The sequence below is a fragment of the Hylaeus volcanicus genome, chromosome 6 (assembly GCF_026283585.1).
Source record: "Hylaeus volcanicus isolate JK05 chromosome 6, UHH_iyHylVolc1.0_haploid, whole genome shotgun sequence".
Taxonomy (NCBI): domain Eukaryota; kingdom Metazoa; phylum Arthropoda; class Insecta; order Hymenoptera; family Colletidae; genus Hylaeus; species Hylaeus volcanicus.
The window spans coordinates 13,596,330-13,617,981 of record NC_071981.1 but is presented as its reverse complement, the minus strand read 5'-3'; the positions used below and the strand labels follow the sequence as shown (position 1 = coordinate 13,617,981).

The following is a 21,652-nucleotide window of genomic DNA, read 5'->3' as shown; positions in this document are numbered from 1 at the left end:
ATCAATTTATTATATAAACAAGTAACACGTAACTATTTCTACTTAAACTAGTTACAAACAAGTAGTAAAATCAGTATAATCACTTCAAGAATACTTCATCGTACAATGTTTCTTGTCGAGCATGATTATACGAAAATCGCGCATTATTTTCCATGTTTACTCTGCGTTGCGCGTGCTGTCTCACACATTCATGCATACGTACGTAGGTATAAATATGCCACCAGCGCGACGATCGCGATTCACGTTCGTTCGCTTACTCGCGTCTTTGAGCAATTAAGCAAGCATGAACGGTCCACGCCAGCGTCCAGTCGACGATCACGAACGACTCGCCGAGGTTTAATTCGTCGAAGCGAAGTAATTGCAGCAACGAGATGAATTTAACCGCTGGGTCAACAGTGCGGTTTCTTCGGCGTGCTCGTGTTCGATGGACCGATCGACTTAAGACGCGGTCGGCCAGGAAGCACGTTGGGTACGTGTAATACGTGTATGATGAGAAATGGCAGGAGGCGTTGACCGTTTATTTTCCGAGCAACGAGTTATTTGTAGCCAGCAAACTTCGACACGCCGTGACTCGGTCATTCTTTGACTAAACTCCGCGAACGACGCACTAGGATCAATTTTGATATTCATAATGACAGGAGGAAATATATATTCGTACATTTATGAGTTATTTTAATGCAATAGTACAATAGTTGAGTTGTATGATACGGTTGAGGCGTGAGGATTTAGGTCTATTTACACATATCCGTAACGTATCAGTTCCGTATCCGTTCAGTTACGTAATGTTCCATCAGCGTCAGTGATTTTAAATATTCTTCTGTTGTTTTTGAATGAGCATGTTCACACACGTCCGACACCGCTCCGTGACGTTCTTGATACGGTACGGATACGGAACTGACACGTTACGGATATGTGTAAATAGGCCTTTTGAAGGTTTACTACGATTTACTCAAGGTATCCATAGTCAGGTATAGAGTGCCTTGTGCACCTTATACGACGTGTTTGACTCGTGGTTTTCATGTTCGATTTAAATTCTTTATCACGTGTCTCATCAAAGTAGAGGACGCGACCTTCTAGGGCACCATACAATCAATGGGAAATGCGAAAGAAACTGTTGAATAGAGAAAAATGTCTTCCTCTATTATTCATTTCATCGAATAAATGTCCTCAGTTTAAATTTTCAGTTCAAGGAAATGATACAAACACGTTACTTGAATTTCGTGCTTTTCGAATGTATAACAGGAGATTCATCAATCGACTGATTTCAGAGCCCGAGAAGCTGCAGATGATCCAACAGTACTTGAAGTTAACGAAAAGCTCATCGCACAATGATACTCTATCAGCAGGAATGTTTCTCTCAAACGCCACTGGCAGCAATCAGAACGGCACTTCGGCTGCAGCATCGACGACACCGATGAGCAGCACCTTGATCGCAAGCATCCTTTTAAGCAACGACCAATCATTTCCGCAGAGTGCCACTCCGCCAGTTTCAGAAGCGGAAACGGAAACGACGAGTCCACTGAACGTCAACTCCACCCGATATTGCGACGACTGTTTACACGATGAAGTGTGTGTAGCTCTCGTGGACGAAGAGGTGCCCGTTTGCAGGATCCGTCTCGATATCGAGGATCCAACTGGTTGCGCTGGCTTCTGCGTTGTCAACAAACAGAAGTGCCATCGTCTCGACGTGGACGCTTTTAGGTCAATACATAGGAACAATGTTTCAGTTATCCTATAAAACTTTTCTAGTATAAGTCCTGAAGCAACTGTTGCCTTGGAACTTTTGTTGTAAGAGTTCTAAACTATTTGCCCCATGAGAACAGATTTATAGATGTTTTTGATTCAAATGTCTACCTATCACAGTTGATTGTCTGTGTTGTTGGTTGTCTAATTGCAATGCTCAATCTAGGGAAATAGATAGGATTTTTAATATGCCTTCCAATAGTATGCACAAGTTAATATCAATCTGTAATAACACTTTGCACTATGATACGAAGTGTATAATACCAGACTTTTATGTACAAACGTATATCTTCAAAGAATTTAAAAAAAAAAATTTGTGATCCTATTTTATAGACTGCATATAGTGTCACACCAGAGGTGACCTCATGGTGCAAAGGATTAATACACACTAATATGCAAAGCTTTTTCTAGATAGGGTACTAATTAAAGTGATAAGTTAAAAGCTTCCTTCTATACATATACCTCAAGGAAAACAAAGTATAAGTTCAAACAGAATTTTTTCTAAATGAACGTCAATTGTTTTCTTAGATCCCAACATCAAAATTGTTCTTTCAATTATTTAATCGTGTGTTTTTTGTCGATAGGTGCGTAGAGATCGAGCATTATTGCCTGGACGACGAGTGGACGTGCTCGAACACGTTATGCATCCCTCTAACCAAACGATGCGATGGGCACATGAATTGTTATGATCATTCGGACGAGTACAATTGCGGTATGTATTATATTGCATTAGCCCAGTTTTGCGTGACCTATAACTTTCTGTTATCGGCTTTACCGTCGAGGGCTTCACAGTTTGCTACCTTTGCTATAACAATCCGAGTAATCCACCGGGTAAAGACCCCGCGCGTCTGGCGTGTCAGTGTCTGACGCTTTTCTTGGAATGTTTCTTGTCTATGAAAACAGTTCAAACAGAGAGAACTTTTAAATGCCGGTATCGACTAAATAGCAAAGAACCTTCTTTGGAACGATTTAATCTTTGTTTAATAACACTATCCTACAGTAGCTTAAATGATCGAGTTCATATTAATTACTTGCATACTACAAAAATTAAAACAATTCCGGTACTTGTTAGTATCATAAATTAAATAATGTTCCAATGTTTCATTAGTCAACGCTTGCAATTCTTCGCAGAACAAGAATCCACGCCCGTTCCGACCACTTGCGCCCGCGAGTACCCTACTTGCGTAACAATTTTTTCTAGTTCCGGCTACCTCTGTAACCTCTCAAAGTTTTTGTAGTCTCGAATGCCAATCTGTTTTCGTTCGAAGACAATGCGCGATGCCTACGTCGGGAATTATACCGAACGCTGTACATGAGAAGCGGCACGAAGATCACGCGCGATAACACGGTTGCCACGTTTGTTGCAGTCTGCGATCCGGAGACGCATTTCCAGTGCGGTAACGAGACTTCCTGCCTCCCGTTGGAAAAGAGATGCGACGGCAAGATAGATTGCTGGGATGCGGCCGATGAGATTAATTGCACTCTTGGTAAGACACAGTCTCGCGACTCGTCGATTCCGATCATCCCGAGAAGCGTGAGCTGATGGTTAGCGAATTATCGACTTTGTATAAGTAGTTACTAGACTGCGTATATACAAAGTGATGTAATGAACACGTGCTAAACGTAATCAAAAGGAATGCGCACTTATGCAAAATGAAATAACAGTATTATTATAATAATTGTAGAACATATACAATATATAATATAATATAATAAACACATACTAAACGTAATCAAAAGGAATGCGTACTTATGCAAAATGAAATAACAGTATTATTATAATAATTGTAGAACATATACAATATATAATATAATATAATAAACACATACTAAACGGAATCAAAAGGAATGTGCACTTATGCAAAATGAAATAACAGTATTATTATAATAATTGTATAATTCTATCCATCATGCATCGTTTATATTAGGTTGTCCCAAAAGTTTCTTTCGCTTTATTAATAAGTAATACATGGACGATATTTTATGTTTTATGTTACATTACTGAATTGTGCACGACTCATTTTGCTCCATTACTGTTGCAACATGAATATCTATGAAATTTGATTGTCTATTTATATAAACACGACCGCATAAAATAATTGAGTGCAACTCGCGAAAGAAACTTTCGGGACAACCTAATAATAATCGTAGAATATATTCAGCATACATTATGTACATTTCATGTATGTATGCTACATTATTGCACACCATAAATGCATAAAATTCTCAGTCTAGTAATTACGAATATATCGTTGAATGTTCAATCAATTAATGAATTGATCAATTAACCCATGATAGAGTCCTTTATTCGCATACCATCAGCTACCATGACTCTCTATCCGTATCTCTCTGTTCCTCCCTATGGGTGAAGGCCTTTCTCAACTTTTGTATTTGTTTTCTTTTCTCCTTCGTAGGTCGTAATCTTGGTCGGTGTGAGTACACATATCTGTTCATTTGGAACGTATTTAATTTTCGCACGTCACGCACGCTTGCTCTCAATTATCGCTAGGCAAAGAGCTGGAGACACTAGCGGCCTGATGCAATTTCCAATCTATGCGCTTGAAATGCTGTCCGTATTGCAAATTAAAAACAAAAATAATCAGAGTTTCTAAGCTTAAAGTAATTTGTATTGAACAAGATATATTTCATTACATCATTTGCTTTCAATAGTAAACAGCTTGCTAATAGGTTTATCAGTCTCTACCAGTTTGTATGGAAAGCTACAATCACCAAACGTTGCACAATCGGGGGTGCAAAAGAGTTGCCATGTTTTTGTTCGTTATAATAATGATATACTATTAATCAATTAACATTTAGTGTGATGAATTTCCAAGTTAGTATTACCGAATCTCAAAATAGTAGCATCAGAAAAATAACGATTCTTAGTTTATTAATTTTCATAATTCTCCTTTTCTTTCCTGCTAAAACGCCCCTAGTTACAGGCGCCACGATGAATCGTTTGCTTCCACGCAAAGCTGGTCCTGATCATCGCGATTAAGCTTGCCTGCTGCTTGAGAAAGTTTTCCGCACTATCCATGCGTGCACGCACAACGATCTCTTTGATCTCGTTCCTATGCACGCGCACAATGCCGGTTTTGATTTTGCTCGACCTTTCGGACGATATAAAACTCTTAACCTCGTCTCGCTTGATCAATGCCTGCACGTGTTCCAACGTCGAAAGTGCACGCGCTTGTCGGCTGTAACGTTGATCGATCGCGTGCGTCGATTACTTACGACGGGGACTGTTTTGTGTTTTGACACCAGCGTGTCCGTTGGAAAACGAGTTCACTTGCAGCGATGGTCAGTGCATATCGAAGGCTCGTTTCTGCGACGGTTTATCAGACTGTGTCGATGGATCTGACGAGCCTCACGGATGCCAAGGAAAGTGCAACAAGCAGGAATTCACATGCCAGTAAGTTTGTGCCCTTTTGTTATAAACATTCATTCCAAGAATATCCTTAAGTATATGCTGTTAACTACATATATTGTCGGCTGTCTACTTAGTACTTACTATGCTCAATTTAAGTTAACAAGGCTTTAGATATACCTAGTAACAGTAATCTGAAGTTGATATCGGGCTCTACCAAATACAATTAGTAGAATTTTCTATTTTCATTTTAAAAAAAAGCCAATTTACTAATTGTTGTGTCTCTTTTTCTTTTATTTTAGTACTTACTATGCTCAATTTAAGTTAACAAGGCTTTAGATATACCTAGTAACAGTAATCTGAAGTTGATATCGGGCTCTACCAAATACAATTAGTAGGATTTTCTACTTTCATTTAAAAAAAAAGCCAATTTACTAATTGTTGTGTCTCTTTTTCTTTCATTTTTTGTTACCCAGAAACAGTAGATGCATCGCGAAGGGGATGAAGTGCAACGGGATCGATGACTGCGGTGACGGGACCGATGAGAGGCACTGCAAAGATCGATTTTCTTAATTTTATTCTCTCGCGTTGAATGAGTCGGTGTCGTTCACCGCGTATACAGTATTTTTCTTACAGAGAGACGAATGTAATTAATGTATATAATATATAATTATGTATATGTAAAACTGTGCTGTATAGATATGCAGTGGTGCGTAATAAATCGTTTACAAGCGGTATTATATACTTAATCGCAGGATACAATTAGGGAACGATATATATGTATATATTTTTATTGATGCGTGTATCATAGTTTTCGATTACAGATACCGATATTCTTACCACGCAACGCGAGACGTTCAAACAGAATATTATTTTTAGATACTATAAAGTGATATATAATATATAACCTATGTAGTGGTATTTCTTATCGTATCGTCGAACAAGAGATCTATTTGCGTTTGTACACACCTAAGAACTATGTATACTCAACTATGTGTATTTTTGTATACAACTGATTCCCTCGTATAAAGTTCTACGTGGGTAGCGATGGGCGTATAAATCTAAGCCAAACAAGAGATTTTAAATTTTTATGATGGCGATGATCCCAATCGTTTTAAATATGACTGAAATCCAGTTAGTGTCAACTGTGTTCATAAATTTGTTATGAACAAATAATTCGATTAAAATCTGTTTAATTTCTTAAAAAGTTATGTAGTCAACCATTTGATCATAGCAAATTTATAAATAATGCATCAATACAAATCTATTTATGCAAAGTGTTCACGAAATTGAGTCTTGAACCCAATTGTTATTCGTGGGTATACGTGATATATCGAGTTTTTGGCGAAACTCTGCGTAGTCTCTTATCTAAATGACAGATTATTGTGTGCGATAAATATATACAGACATTTGGTACGCAGGTTTCGATGTTAATTTCGCCGTAAAACGACAGTTTGTCTCCGTTTACTCGAGAAAAGAAGCGTTCTCCTCGGATCCTCACTATTCTCGAGCCACGCGTACCTAGAGTTTTATAAGAATTCGTCCGGCTCTCTTGGTGCGTCGAGATCGCGATAATGAATGACTGGTCGGAAGTCTCCTCCACCGCCACTGTAACGTTGAACAACAATTAAAACGTCCGAAATAATTACTGGAGTAATAGCTTAAACTATTAAAACTCATTTTAGATTGAAAAAGATTACATAACAAAACTAAAATACATCTCCACTTTCAGATTATTTTTTCTTTTCTACGTTCCATAAATTCACTATAAATATATTCAGTTACCGCTGACCAAAAAGAATAATTTTTATTTTAGCAATACAAGTACAAGCATATAAAAACGTGAGATTTTTATTTTCATTTTTGTGTATATTATTCAACATTTTAAACGTCTTTTTTTCTTATTAATGTTTTATCATTTTATCAGTATTGTAGAAATGTTATTGAATAAGGCTTTGATATTACGAACCAAAAACATTATATAAATAAGCGTGTCCTAAGACTAAAATAAGTTTTAATAATTGAAACGTTCAATCGTAGAAAGATGAGAATCGAGGCAGGTGCACTAAAAGCGATGAAACATAACGCGCGACATACGACCAACTGGACATAGGAATTCAAACGGAGACATGGGATATAAAATAAAAGTACATACATGAGTAGTAACAAATATATTTATTTGTTATTCCTTTTGTCATACGATTACAGAATCTGCCGATTTTCCGTATCGCTTTCTAACCGGGAAACGCGACACCAAATGTCTTTTTTTATGCTAAAATACACGTTATGGCATTATATATAATTTCTTTCTTTATATATATATATATATAGATCGTCAACTCTACCCCATGTTAAACAAGGATAAAAATGTGCTAAATTTTAGTTAACACGTTCGTTTTAATTTTTTCTCTTTTAATTTTGAAACTTTGTATCACGTTGAGTAATCGGCAACTTGCTGTCACTCTACTGTGTGCATTAAGGCTGGGGACTACTTGCCGGGTTCAATACTTGAATAATCGAATATTTTGTGCACTAATGAAGTATATAAATTAAATGCTTTAAGTTCTTCCTTTCTTCTTTAAATTATTTATTGCCATTCGTCACATGTTATCAACGATATACCGTATAACATTTGTATTGTAGTAATGTCAAACTAACCTGTTTAAATGTTTTTAGCCGTGATCAGTTTGTTTTAGTACTCGTTACATTTTCAATTGTAGAAAAAACTTCCGTGGAAGTAGCAGAAATATTTGAAAAGTATTTGGCTAATTTTTCCAAAAAAGGAAACTTATTCTCAGCGATGTTTAAATAACGATGTTGATATATTCGAGTATTGAATTGAGAAGTCCCAGGCCTAATGCGCATGCGTGTTACGTAATCCAGATGTAAATCTGCTATATCACGGAGGATTTTGTTCATTGCCTTTAAACCCGTACAAAAGACTCGAGAGTCGTGTGTGCTCGATAAAACTTAGAACATGTCCATGTCTAGCTGGTCCAAGTCATTATAACTAACAAGAGGCCTCGAGGTTGAGTCCGGAGCAGCCCTGTAAAACAGCGGTATGACACCACGTTCAATGCGTCGAATGGAAGAACAATTTTGAAACGCGACTCTGACCATTCTAAGCTGGTTTTTCTTTAACTACATATCCCAGGAACCTTTGACACTATCTATGTCATGTGTCGCAGATCTCGAAGAAGATGGCGAAAGCATGTACTAGAAATCAAGAAAAAGGTAGTCTTACCGTCCTCTATTGAAACCACCACGACTGGGACGCGGCATTCCAAAACCTCCGCCGAATCCTCCGCCATAGCTCGACCCGTACCCTCCTCTGCTACCACCGTAACCGCTTCCGCCATAACTTCCAAACCTGTATCATTAAAACAATTTCAGTATATGCCTGGTAGGGGATGGTAAATAATAAAAAATAATAATTAGCTAAGTAGCATATCGTTTGAATAAGGATTAAACATTGATATTTAATAAAATTTTTCGCATTTCATATTGAACTTGCCCAGCTACACGTTTGAAGACTTACGTAGAGCAACCGTAGGGATTGAATCCCTCGCGTATGCCTTCTCTGGGCGGTGCCTTGTTCCCAGGATGCTCAGGAAGCTGTGGCCTCTTCGGGTCCTTCAGATAGTTGTTGAAGTATTCCGCCTCCGCCTTTACCTCAGCAACCTTTTCAGCATGTTTGTTGAAAATATGTTTTCGGATGAAATCTGGTCCTTTGAACTTCTTTCCGCTGAGCGGGCACAACCATTTATCTTTTGACAACTCCTGGGTATTGGCTTGAACGAATTTTTCCACCTCACTGATCCGGGAGTTAAGGAGCTTAAGTACTTTCAGACGAATCCACTCAACCAAATAAAGAGTAGGAAAAACCAGTGGTAAAAAATAAAACTAATTTTCAACTTATACTCAGCATTCTTGATGACAAAACATCCAAGTTTATAGCGATATCTCATTCCTGATGCTAACAATTAAGTAGCACCACTCAATTCTCTACCCATTATATCTTTATGTAATAATGTACTCTACGCATAAAAAGGATACGCTTCAGCATTTTTAGCGCCTAGTTTATCAAATTCTTCCTGAGATAGAGTAGCAACTGGCTGCAGAAAAGCAGACATTTTGCTCTCAAAGCTGCGACAGTACTCCGATAATTCTGTACTAGACACCTTGGCGGTCGGAGGGGATCCTCTGACGTGCATTATACCGCATCTGTTGGGCATTTCGTCTTCGTTTGGATACTCGCAGTGGTTGTAGTAGTCGACTGAGTGAACTATACGTAGATAGAGAATCAATCTGTCCAAAACCTATAGACAGAAACAAAAATTCCGAAATCGAATCAATACTTTAAATAATTCGTATATAACTCTTTTAAGGTTATAAGAAATTTATACCTTGACGAGGGTTGGGTCTCTTTCAATCGGACCATCTCCGTCGCCTCCAAGTTGTCCTTCTTCTTGATCACCGGACATTCCTAATAATTCTTCTTCCTCGGCTGACGCTTCCTCTATCAGGTAGTCAGTTATGTTCTTCAATACTGGATTCTTGGAGGACAATCCAAACGCCTGCGGAAACATACAGTAGTAAAGGACCTTTGCCTAATTCAAATATTTATTATCGATATAAATAAAGTATATATTCAAATGCGCTTCTTACCGCTTGCTCGACGTCGCGAGCACTTTGTGTGCTTCTGTTCTCTTTATTGTCTTCATCTTTCTTGGACACATGGTCATCCTTCTTATCTTCGTTCCACAGACCGACCCTGTTGTCCAAGTTGTGAACGATCTTGGCGCTCAGTTTGATGTCATGTCGAACTATCTGTTTGTGGGACGTCAAACCGTTCACTGTACGGATGCGACGCGAGAGGTCCCGATTTACTATGGCACCCAGCTCACAATCCCGAAGCTGAAAGCATTGAAATATAAACATTTAATATCTCAGTAACGTGCAACGTAAATAGTTAACTTACCCGAATATTGTTCAAACTCCAGCATATCTCTTTTATGTTCACTTGTCTCTCGAAAGACACCCATCCTCTTCTGAACCATCTTCTTTCTGGCTGGGGATCTGCTATTGCAACTCGTAGAAATCCAGGGAAGCGTTTGCACATCTGTTCATACAATTTGTTGGTAAATTTATTCGAATACAATGCTCAAAATATCTCTCACTAACCACTTCGTATATTTATTTCAGTATGACATATAACTACTAACCGCCTCGACTTCAGCTTTCGTGATGGTGGGTGCCAAGTTACGAAGGAAGATGCTACTAGTTCTGTGCAAGGCTCTAGGTTCTTTCTCCTTGTCTTCGCTGGCCAGATCGATCACAGCTTCTGGTTCCATCGTAGACTTTTTAGGTTCTGGTAATTCACCATCGGTTTTAGCCTCCTGGTCCTTTTCTTTGGCATCTCGCGCTTCTTCGTTCTCGTTACTGGCATCTGTTTTCTCAGTAACAGCTGGAAAAAAACATCGTTGAATTGTAGAACTACAATTTTATCGAAATTTACTGTTTCATAGAAGTTTGTTTCTTCTTACTTGTTTCTTCTTTTGGCGTGTCAGGTTTATTGCTGTCGCTGCCAGACGAACTACTACTACTGCTGCTGCTGCTGCTGCTACTGTTGCTGTCAGTGCGTTTCCTCTTTTTAGTGTTAACTTCCTCCGTCTTACCTATTAAACCACGATCAAACTTACGAATGGCAAAATAACGAAAAGAATTGGTCGATATTCAACGAACGAAATGAAATACCTGTCTCCTCTACATCGTCTTCCTTTTTCGCATCTTCTATACTGTCTTCAGGTTTTTCAGCCTCCTCCACGGAGCCATTTTCATCTTTTTCTGCGCTTTTCATTTCGGTCTCCACGCTTTCTCCATTCTTAAACGTTTTCTCTGTGCGCGAAGTCTCGTCCGTTTTATTTGCGTCACTGTTAAATACGGTTAAATAAACTATACAATACAGCTCAATTAAGAAATTGTTAATCAACTAAACTCTACATCGACGATTTTCAACATTTCACGAAAAATGTTTCTTTAATAAAAAGCATCAAACCACACCTGTTCTCAAGTTTCTTTTCAGTTGAAGCTTTATTTTTTGTATCCTCTTTATCTCTAGTTGTGTCCTTCGATAAAATTGGATTCGTTGGTTTCACGTCCAAAACTTGTAAATCCTCCTCGGTACCGCCCTCTAATTTAATGACTACTGCGTCTAACAAATGTAGGAGGGCGTCAGCTTGATCAGCGTCTACCGAAACTTTGTCTATCTCTTCCATTTCGAGCATTTCCAAAAAAACTTCAACCCGTTTCTGTAGAATGAACGAGCCTTAAGGATTTGAGTCTCATACAGTAGATATGTATAAGATTTATAACTCATTCCTTGAGTACTAGTCTAGAGAAAATATTACACAAATAATCAGTACCTTTAGTGCTGACACTTGCTCATCTTTTCTCTTCACTGATTCTTCCGGGTGGTATTTTATTTTGAACCTGACGATCGACAGAAAATTCGGTATTAGCGTCGGACCGAGAAGAAGGCTCTCGTCGATAGAAAAGCAAACAGACGTACAATTTGTGGATTTATCGTTCGTTACGTTTGGAAAAGTCGCATTACATAGAAAATTATCGATATTTCTGATAACTTCCCAATACAATTTTATACCGTGATTATACATATCTATTTGTACAGGCACAACTCGTGCTTCTCAATTAAAACCTCTCGAGGTCGTGAATGAACTCGAGTTCAGAAATATATTTATACAACCCTTGACGAACAGTTTCCGATCGGACACAGCGCGAAACTAAATGGAAACAATTGTATCTTAACGGTACAAAATGCTATTAAATACGAATGCTACGTGAAACTAATAGTAACGAAATAATGAAAATCTTCACTTATTATTGGAAAGGATAGAGCAAGAGAACAAAATATTTGGTTGATAGAAGGTCTGAAAATAAGTCCTCATTCGTTGCAAAAATAACTGCAATTGCTTTCTGTTTAGCTTCGCGCTATCGCGTTTGGTTAAAAACTTTTTGCCAAGGGTTGTACAATAGCGATCGACAGATCCGTTGCGACTAGCGTTGGATAAAATATAAAATGTAAAAACGGTTGTTTCCCATCCGTATTTAGAGCGAATCATTCCTCGTGATTAATGTTAAACGTGTATCCTCTTTTCTTGAGACGATTATTTACAAAGATTATCAGTTTTACTGTCAACATTGTCGGTTACAGAATGAGGCCTCACCTGTAGGTCTGATATTTTTACTCGCATTCAGTTTTCTCGTCGACTCAGAGGTCTATTGCAACGATAGCGTATTCTTTCGAATGTGAATAATAATTAAACGGGTTTAGAACGCGGCCTATCGCGAGCAGGTTTTTTGGGCTTTGCGCGCCCAGCTCGCATTTTTGTTTAACTACCTAATAGACACCTCGATTCTTCTGCGTTGCGCGAGACGCGGTATGCATAAAATATCGTACGAAAAAATAAACGTGCGAGGTGACCTGTGCCCATGACATAAGGCGTTGCTGGCTGTACGCTGTAGGGATAGACAGAGCTGGTCATATTGGCTTGAAATTACCGATAAAATTGTGTCTGCAATTTAGCAAAAATTATAAAGCCACTATACCCTAACAGTCTTCTGTCAAACGTACATATGCACTCTGTACATACAGTGAATCGTAGAAATATTCGTGCTTCCTTAGCTGCTGACATTAGATGATTAATATATTTTTAGGATAATTATTATACGATGCTCATGGATAAATATATACACTGTAATAAATGGACATTTTTGATAAGTAATTTAATACAGCTAATATTAAATATTTTACTATTAAATATTTGATTGCCTTAAATGAGATTGCATTATATTTAAACACAATTTTTATACTACAATTAGTTTTATAACTCCTACTTTTATTCTATTTTCTGATATTTGAATTCCAAGAATTGCTATCTCTCAATAAAGTTTACATCAATCAAAAGTCTGCTTCTTAAATAATAATAAGTATCCTAAAAAAAGTATTAACCATCTAAAATCAGTAGTTGAGGGAGCAGAATTACTTCCATGAGTTGCTGCACATACCTGGACAGAATTTCATAATTCCGTTGGGACTGGAAGATTATTTCCTACAGTGGGATAAGCACGGTAAGCACAATGAACACGAAATACGGTTCTATGTATACGAATTTTAGTTACAAAATTTAGTGTTTTAGTAGATGAGACGTGTGTTAAACCACTGTAGAAATTAATTTTTCTTAGATCCACATTCAAGTACGACTGAGCTTCACGTTATATCAGGAATCACTTAGAAAAACAAAACGACATATACCATTCCTCATCCTTGTGAGCAACGAAGAACTCATTCAATTGTTGCCTCCTGAATTCCAGTTTGTATTCGTTATAGCGTTTAATAGCTTCTTCATCAGTGATCGTATCTTCTTGGGTACCGAGGAACGCTTTGAATGTCATCATTGGCGGTTGGGTTTCGATATTGGAATTGCTGAAGTTGCCAGCCACCTCTCGACTGCACAGAATTCGAAACAGCGTAACAGATGGTTAACAAATGCGAATTGTACGAGCACTACCTCAAGCGGGCCAACAATCTTGGAGTGAATCTACTCCTTTTTTGCATGTTTACAATACAGCCTCTCTTTTTCATAACGACGTTGTTTGTAAATCCAAAACAAAATATCAGAAAAAAGAAGATCATTATAAAAATGACATATGAAATACTAACCTGCTACTGTTACCATGGTTTCCATAGTGATGATTGCCATGATGGGGTGGCCCATAGTGGTCCGGTCCCCAGGAAGCGGCACCACCACCACCACCACCACCACCACCACCGTAATAATCGTGTCCATATCTTGGTCGATCGTCCCAATCGGTTCTCATTCTTTTCATCGGAGGTGCCATTTCTTGTGATCTTGCTGGACTATATCTATCTCGTCCGCCACCTCCACCACCACGATACTCCCTGTAGTCTGGGCGTTGTCTAGGGCGACTGGACCACTCTCTAAAATAATTCCTACTGTTACAGTTACAGCAGCCAGTTCTCATAAAATATGTTCTATCTGCATAAACACACAGAACTTTTCAGTGATTTAAATAAGCTTTAAAGGTTCATGCGTTTGATAGTTACCTGTCAACCCAATCGTCTCGTCTCCGATCATCTCTACGACCCTCTCTGGAATACGACTCTGTTCTCTCTCCTCTAAATTTGTCTCTTCTTTTTCTATCGTACTCATCGTCAGAGTCCCCCATAGTGTAAAATTATAATGCCAAATCTGTAACTCATTATGAACAAAAATTTGAGTTAGGTTGTGAAACAGGTTTATTCGTGAGATCTACGTTGTATTTACTTTTTCTGTTCGTCTTAAGAAATATAGAAGCAGAGAAATAGAAAGCACGTTTCAATTATCCATAAGCTACTGGGCTCCGAATCGTTTTATACCAGGAAGGGGTTAAGTAGGCAATTGGAACATGCATTTTCTATAATGCCACTCATAAGTGCTTCCAACCGTTCTTCATCGAAAGCGCAGTTTAAAAAGTAATACGTGCTTACGAGAAACGTAATGACTGAGATTATTAATTATTTTAGAACGAAATATTCGAATAACGCGCGAATATAGCTTGCAGAATGTTGGAGTTACTTGCGTTTGGTTAGTTTGGAAAAGCATGATTATTTAGCAAGAAGTATGCGCGCGCTAAATGCTTTCACAAAATGCGATGGGAAAAAATGAAAAATGCTCACCTAGCTCAGCGTTAAACGAAATGAAAATTACACCGTAGACGATTTTCACCACTGTACACCACCCGTTAGTGCCCGTTACCGTGCGTCACAAAAGTGCCCTCTCGGTAGGTGCAGCGTCAGCATTGAACTATACTAATTACTGGAACGCACGCTCCCTCTACGAAGCAGTGCAGAGTTTCTCTGTTGAGAGAGATAGCATTTGATCGGTGGACGTTAGAGAGTGTACCGTGATAATCAAATGCTACTTTGGCATCTTGCAACTTGCACTGTGATTTGGAAAACAGTGTTTCGAGTTTGAGTTTGTAATAGTTTATTGAGAACATAATATCATCATTACATTAGTGTTGTACCTATTGGTCCTGTTGTTTACATTTGACTTATAGTCTTATCATTTATTAGTATCTATCTCCTTCACCTTATTGTTATTCTTATTGTCTAAGCGTCATATTGTATTTATTACTTTATACTTTATAAGTTTCACTGTCTTAAATCTACGATACAAAATATAGTAGTCTAATTATAATCCATGCATTTTTTAAAAATATACTCATGCAATTACATTATACCTATTACCTATGTGTAATAACACGCGCCTATGAGATGACAAACGCACCGACAACACGCGTAGTATTGGTTGCCGCATAACAGGGGCATCGCTGCACCTACGAGACGGCAACTTAAATACTAATTTCTGAGAAATTTCTCGGTGCAGTAAGTCCAAAGCGCAGTGAGACGGATGCAAGTCGGGTTCGTCGTGACTCCCAGATGGGTTCAGGGTGTGGAGGACTGGTTCGGAGTCGTCGGTCGTCTTCCTCTCGAGTCCAGATCCAACAAGAGGAAACGGGACTGACTCAGTAAGTCCAGTTTCATGGTCGCGTCGTGTCGCGTTTTCTAATTAGCTTCCATTTAGTTCAAATAATTATTTGACAGAGTCAGACTTAGACTTTGGAAATCGAAAGGAATTTTCTTTCCCTTTGATTTTCATAGTTACGTACTTAGTATTAAGCTCGTCAACTCTATGTAGAGTATGCATCTACGTTGTATACTCTATGTAGAGAGAGATCGAAGGAACTTTGATTCCTTCTATCTCCGGGTCTCCAGTCGCAGCAACCTCCACGTGGTGAGACCTGGTAATCGGTATTATTCGTGACGAACAATACTTCGTTGCGAATAATAGCGAGCTAATGGCTGCACACCTTTCGACACCTCCTAACACCACCTTACATTTCCCTTTACTTTCCTTTCATTTCCTTGCACATTTCTCTTTAATTTCCCTTCATTTCCTTACACATTTCCTGCTACATTTCCCTATAACTTCCCTTCATTTCCTTACACATTTCCCTTTAATTTCCCTCCATTACCTTACGCATTTCCCTTTAATATTCCTCCATTTCCTGGTACATTTCCCTTTAGTTTCCCTCCATTTCCTGGTATATTTCCCTTTAATTTCCCTGCATTACCTTAATCATTTTCCTTTAATATCCTCCATTTCCTGGTATATTTCCCTTTAATATTTCTCCATTTCCTGGTATAATGGTATGGTTTCCTTTAATTTCCCTCCATTACCTTACACATTAACTATAACAATATTAACCATTACTTGCATCATTGTTGTAGTTCTGAGAGGAGCGATTTGCAACATTGTTGTAGTCCCGGGAGAAGCGATTTGCAAAAATTGTTGAACTTGCAACATTGTTGCAGTCACGGGAGAAGTGATTTGCAACATTGTTGTACTTGCAACTTTGTTGAATTTTGCAGGAATCGATTTGCAACATTGTTGTAGTCCAGGGAGAAGTGCTTTGCAACATTGTTGATCTTGCAACATTGTTGGATTTTGCAGGAATCGATTTGCAACATTGTTGTGGTCCCGGGAGAAGCGATTTGCAACATTGTTGAACCTGCAACTTTGTTGAATTTTGCAGGAATCGATTTGCAACATTGTTGTAGTCCCGGGAGGAGCGATTTGCATTATTGGCGAACTTGCAACATTGTTGTAGTCCCGGGAAAAACGATTTGCAACATTGTTGAGGCAGCAGCATTATTGTAGTTCGAAGAGAAGCGATTTGCAACATTGTTGTAGTCCCGGGAGAAGCGATTTGCAACATTGTTGAATTTTGCAGGAATCTTTTTGCAACATTGTTGCGACCCCGAAGAAGCGATTTGCAACATTGTTGACCTTGCAACTTTGTTGCGACCCCGAAAGAAGCGATTTGCAACATTGTTGACCTTGCAACTTTGTTGAATTTTGCAGGAATCGATTTGCAACATTGTTGTAGTCCCGGGAGAAGCGATTTGCATTATTGGTGAACTTGCAACATTGTTGTAGTCCCGGGAAAAACGATTTGCAACATTGTTGAACCAGCAGCATTGTTGTAGTTCGAAGAGAAGCGATTTGCAACATTGTTGAACTTGCAACATTGTTAGACCAGGAAATATGACAGATATGAGGCGAAATTATAGAGAAATATCACAGAAATGAGGAGAAATTATAGGGAAATGTACCAGAAAATGGACGAATATTAAAGGGAAACGTGTAAGGTAATGGAGGGAAATTAAAGTGAAATATACCAGGAAATGGAGAAATATTAAAGGGAAATATACCAGGAAATGGAGGAATATTAAAGGGAAATGATTAAGGTAATGCAATGATATTAAAGGGAAATATACCAGGAAATGGAGGAATATTAAAGGGAAATGCGTAAGGTAATAGAGGGAAATTAAAGGGAAATGTGTAAGGAAATGAAGGGAAATTATAGGGAAATGTACCAGAAAATGTGTAAGGAAATGAAGGGAAGTTATAGGGAAATGTAGCAGGAAATGTATAAGGAAATGAAGGGAAATTAAAGAGAAATGTGCAAGGAAAGTAAAGGGAAATGTAAGGTGGTGTTAGGAGGTGTCGAAAGGTGTGCAGCCATTAGCTCGCTATTATTCGCAAAGAAGTATTGTTCGTCACGAATAATACCGATTACCAGGTCTCACCACGTGGAGGTTGCTGCGACTGGAGACCCGGAGATAGAAGGAATCAAAGTTCCTTCGATCTCTCTCTACATAGAGTATACAACGTAGATGCATACTCTACATAGAGTTGACGAGCTTAATACTAAGTACGTGACTATGAAAATCAAAGGAAAAGAAAATTCCCTTCGATTTCCAAAGTCTAAGTCTGACTCTGTCAAATAATTATTTGAACTAAATGGAAGCTAATTAGAAAACGCGACACGACGCGACCATGAAACTGGACTTACTGAATCAGTCCCGTTTCCTCTTGTTGGATCTGGACTCAAGAGGAAGACGACCGACGACTCCGAACCAGTCCTCCACACCCTGAGCCCATCTGGGAGTCACGACGAACCCGACTTGCATCCGTCTCACTGCGCTTTGGACTTACTGCACTGAGAAATTTCTCAGAAATTAGTATTTAAGTTGCCGTCTCGTAGGTGCAGCGATGCCCCTGTTATGCGGCAACCAATACTACGCGTGTTGTCGGTGCGGTTGTCATCTCGTAGGCGCGTGTTATTATACATAGGTAATAGGTATAATGTAATTACATGAGTATATTTTTAAAAAATGCATGGATTATAATTAGACTACTATATTTTGTATCGTAGATTTAAGACAGTGAAACTTATAAAATATAAAGTAATAAATACAATATGACGCTGAGACAATAAGAATAACAATAAGGTGAAGGAAGTAGATAGTAAATGATAAGACTGTAAAATTCTGTCCAAAATTCGATATGTACGAAATTTCCTTCGTGTCATCTCCTGCAGAGTCCCTTGTTCTGATTTCGATGGTTACCATTTTTGACCGACTTCGTAAAGGAAGAGGTTACTCAATTCGACATGTATAATTTTTTTTGTTTTTGTGTTAACACAAGAAGATTAATTCTTGCGTTGTTTTTCAATATTACTCGATAATATTTCTTCGCTGACTTCTTCACGAACTGTCATTACTATATAGAGCTTTTCAAAATAATTTATAATACAATTAAAGAATATTACCAAAGTCAAATTTTCATTTTCGCGTACGTCCAATTGTAGGTAGCTTCTTAACTTATATTAAAACGTCCTGCCAAGAGTCGACAAACGAGATTCAATCAACGATAACATTGTCTCGCGATTTTTTTCCAGAAGTTTGTTGCTCGTATGCGTCATTAGAGGATCCGCTCCCGGCGCCGCGAGTACAACGCGCAAGTAAAACGCAAGAAACACGTTACAATGAACACGGCTTTTCCCAATTCCGATATGATCTCGTGTCCAGGATATCGACGTTTGAAGGAACGCCGTTAACAAACCGCACAATCTATAAATATTTCTGCGATCAGCGTGTATTATTACACAATGATTCCCCGTCCTCTCAGGTGCTCTTAGAAAATGCATGGAGTCACTTGAATTACCTTATTACATTCACTCATTCCCTCCTTCATTCCGATTAAGAGTGCCTAAAGCGTATCGAGTATAACGATCGACCGGTTCCTCCAAAGAAAGTACTTTCGATTGTAGTCGACTTTCGATCACCTTGACTGACCTTCAACCACAGTTCATCGTCCGCTATTTCAATAAAAGAAAAAGAAGTTGACCTTCTCTTTTATGCTGTCACCCGCGAAAGAGGTTATTCAGATGGGATTACGTCCCCCTTGAAATCAAGCAAAACTGGTCCGATGCATTCTTTTCTATCGCCAGAAGTAACCAAAGCTTGCTGGCCTGCTCTAAAGCGTATAAAAATATCCTGACCCCCCAGGGAGAGGGCCAAATATTAAAGAATTTTTAACACAAAGACTGGGCGACGTGAAAAGTTTCAATTTTAACAGATTACTCTACACACGAATATTTTTTTTTTATCAGTTTAATTTTTTTCATGTGTTGTTAATGGGGGTTTTACAGGGCTAAAATGTGTTCGGATCGTTCCCATTTTAGGCAAAATTATTCTTTAAAAAATTCGACCTGATAGCAGTTAGATAATTTAACGTTATTAAAAAATGTTTGTGTATTGAATTTTTGATAACCCGCTCTCAGGCATAGTGGCTGAAATTGTTAATTTGTTAAATTTTGTTAATTTAAGATATTATTAAACACAACAATTGCGACACACGCACCAAGAGACGTATTGTTTTAAATACGTTAAAATTTAATGTTCTCATTAATTTAAAAAAAAAAAACCAAAAACATTACGTCTGTCCTCCTCCGAATGTTTCGCGAATCGATTTCACAAGAGTCCTCGCGTTCTTACGGAGTATGTATTATTTATATGTCTTGACGTATCGAGCACACATTACTAGAAGACTGTTCATTCGTCCCCCAAAAAATTCACGAATATGCTCCTTTCTCATTATGAAAAAGATATTCTCCTAACTCTTCAAAGTACGCAGAAAACAATCGCGCGAAACGAAGAATCATGGCTCGCGTCTGTTTATTTAGAATTAATTCGTAAAGAAGGCTCAACTTGGGTGCAATTTCGTTCTCCGGTCCCCTCGAGCTCTAATGGCGGAGGCCAGGATCATTCGTGAGGAATGTCGTTATCGTCGTTATGCCTGTCGCGGCAAACAATCCTGCTGCCGGCGTCGTAAATTCGAAGGAAGCCAGGCAGGGGCTACGCTCCAATTTGCATGATCCTCCTTCCTCCTCGCGCGAAACGTGCCGCGAATCGTTCCTCTCGGGGAAACTCCTGAGGCTGGATGACGTAGACGTGACAATAGCCCGTCTACTGGAAACCAGTCGGCTTGCTGGCCAAGTGTCGCGAGAATCGTGTCCGGTAGAAAGAGTCGAACAATTGTTACCTCCTCATCGCCACCCACGCCGCGACTGACGCGTGCACACGTCTCCGCGAATCGGAGATGACGGTTTAGTGGATCCTTTCACCGTTGGGGGGAATCCCTATATATACAAGTATTCGACCACGACCCGCTTCGCAACGGTTCGAGGCACGAAGATCGTCGCAGGGATGATGATCCTGTCACCGATATTCATCTTGATCGCGGCAGCGCTCGTCGTTGGTTCAGGTAACGCATTTTTTTTTCTTTCTTATTATTTTTTTTCCTTATTTAATAAGCTCAACGTCGCATCAACATCACGGGTTATTAGCGACTTACAGAAACAGTACAGAGTTATTACATTTTGTTAAAGAACCGAACAGTCTTGCAGAATTCTACTAAGGTGTCCTGGTATTTGAAAGAATAGTTGGCTTCACTGATACTATTATGGATGTTTAACTTCCTCCTGATTTCGTTGTATTTAGGGCAGTCAAGGATGATATGGTTAATAGTGACTTGGTTGTTGCATTCGTCACAATTTAATGATTGGCTTCTGTTGAGTAGGTGCGAGTGAGTAAACTCGCTGTGGCCACTTCTGATTCGTGTTATTGCCATTTGCTGCCTTCGGTCGAATTTTGGATTCGTTTGTAAATAATAATAATAAAAAAAAAATATATATATATATGTCGAATTGAGTAACCTCCTCGTTTTCGAAGTCGGTTAAAAAACTTCCTATAGCTTTATGAACTGTGCTAGCTCTATATGTTCTCCATTTTGCAGTCCAAGACGATGTCCGAGTAAGTATTGTGAATAGATTGGCTATCTGTTTTAAGGGTAGCTGCTATTTTCGCTTCAATATCGGCCATTACATTTCCACGAATATCCTCATGCGATGGAACCCATGCTAGAACTACCGTTTTGCCGTCCTTATCTATTTTGTTGAGTACTTCCTGTATACCAATATACAGGGTGTCCCAAAACTCGGGGGTAGCTGAGACGATTCTGAACAACAATTTCCTTTGCAAAAATG

The 21,652-nt window shown here is 38.7% G+C and overlaps 3 protein-coding genes across 13 annotated transcripts in view; 2 read left to right on the top strand and 1 right to left on the bottom strand.

Moving 5' to 3' along the window:
* Positions 1-5,847, top strand: part of LOC128878060 (uncharacterized) — a 45,542-nt gene extending 39,695 nt beyond the window's left edge. Inside the window, exons 4-9 of one of the 2 annotated variants that reach the window (XM_054125890.1) lie at positions 1,269-1,701; positions 2,328-2,455; positions 3,111-3,230; positions 4,158-4,175; positions 5,008-5,155; positions 5,587-5,847. In XM_054125890.1, the coding sequence (XP_053981865.1) occupies positions 1,269-1,701; positions 2,328-2,455; positions 3,111-3,230; positions 4,158-4,175; positions 5,008-5,155; positions 5,587-5,683 (944 nt within the window). In that variant the 3' untranslated portion in view covers positions 5,684-5,847. The remainder of the gene's footprint in view (positions 1-1,268; positions 1,702-2,327; positions 2,456-3,110; positions 3,231-4,157; positions 4,176-5,007; positions 5,156-5,586) is intronic. The other variant, XM_054125891.1, reaches the window with a different exon arrangement.
* A 445-nt stretch (positions 5,848-6,292) lies between these two features.
* On the bottom strand, positions 6,293-15,016 carry LOC128878059 (serrate RNA effector molecule homolog). 3 transcript variants are annotated; one of them, XM_054125887.1, is made up of 16 exons: positions 14,871-15,016; positions 14,259-14,403; positions 13,854-14,147; positions 13,446-13,640; positions 11,536-11,602; positions 11,174-11,421; positions 10,868-11,043; positions 10,657-10,788; positions 10,336-10,577; positions 10,092-10,232; positions 9,779-10,027; positions 9,517-9,687; positions 9,167-9,429; positions 8,649-8,924; positions 8,355-8,480; positions 6,293-6,718 (listed from the first exon to the last, which is right to left on the bottom strand). In XM_054125887.1, the coding sequence occupies exons 2-16, from the start codon at positions 14,378-14,380 to the stop codon at positions 6,640-6,642; spliced, it is 2,781 nt and encodes a 926-aa protein (XP_053981862.1). In that variant the 5' UTR covers positions 14,381-14,403; positions 14,871-15,016; the 3' UTR covers positions 6,293-6,639. The 3 variants fall into 3 exon arrangements, with proteins under 3 accessions (XP_053981862.1, XP_053981863.1, XP_053981864.1); XM_054125888.1 differs by having other exon boundaries at positions 13,854-14,144; XM_054125889.1 differs by lacking the exon at positions 6,293-6,718 and adding an exon at positions 7,267-8,156.
* Positions 15,017-20,385: 5,369 nt separating this feature from the next.
* Positions 20,386-21,652, top strand: part of LOC128878305 (collagen alpha-1(I) chain-like) — a 13,288-nt gene continuing 12,021 nt past the window's right edge. For 4 of the 8 annotated variants that reach the window (XM_054126413.1, XM_054126415.1, XM_054126409.1 and 1 more), the window contains exon 1: positions 20,388-20,871. In XM_054126413.1, the coding sequence (XP_053982388.1) occupies positions 20,814-20,871 (58 nt within the window). In that variant the 5' untranslated portion in view covers positions 20,388-20,813. Of the gene's footprint in view, positions 20,872-21,652 lie in introns of all 8 variants that reach the window. The other 4 variants (XM_054126416.1, XM_054126414.1, XM_054126411.1 and 1 more) reach the window with 3 other exon arrangements.

What these genes read in the sequence shown, in the direction of transcription:
- LOC128878059 (XM_054125887.1), bottom strand. Translation starts at nt 14,380, where the DNA reads ATGGGGGACTCTGACGATGAGTACGATAGAAAAAGAAGAGACAAATTT. An exon ending in AGACGATGTAGAGGAGACAG is followed by an intron (nt 10,789 to 10,867) that starts GTATTTCATTTC and finishes GTGGTTTAATAG; the next exon opens with GTAAGACGGAGGAAGTTAAC. An exon ending in CTCGCGACGTCGAGCAAGCG is followed by an intron (nt 9,688 to 9,778) that starts GTAAGAAGCGCA and finishes ATGTTTCCGCAG; the next exon opens with GCGTTTGGATTGTCCTCCAA.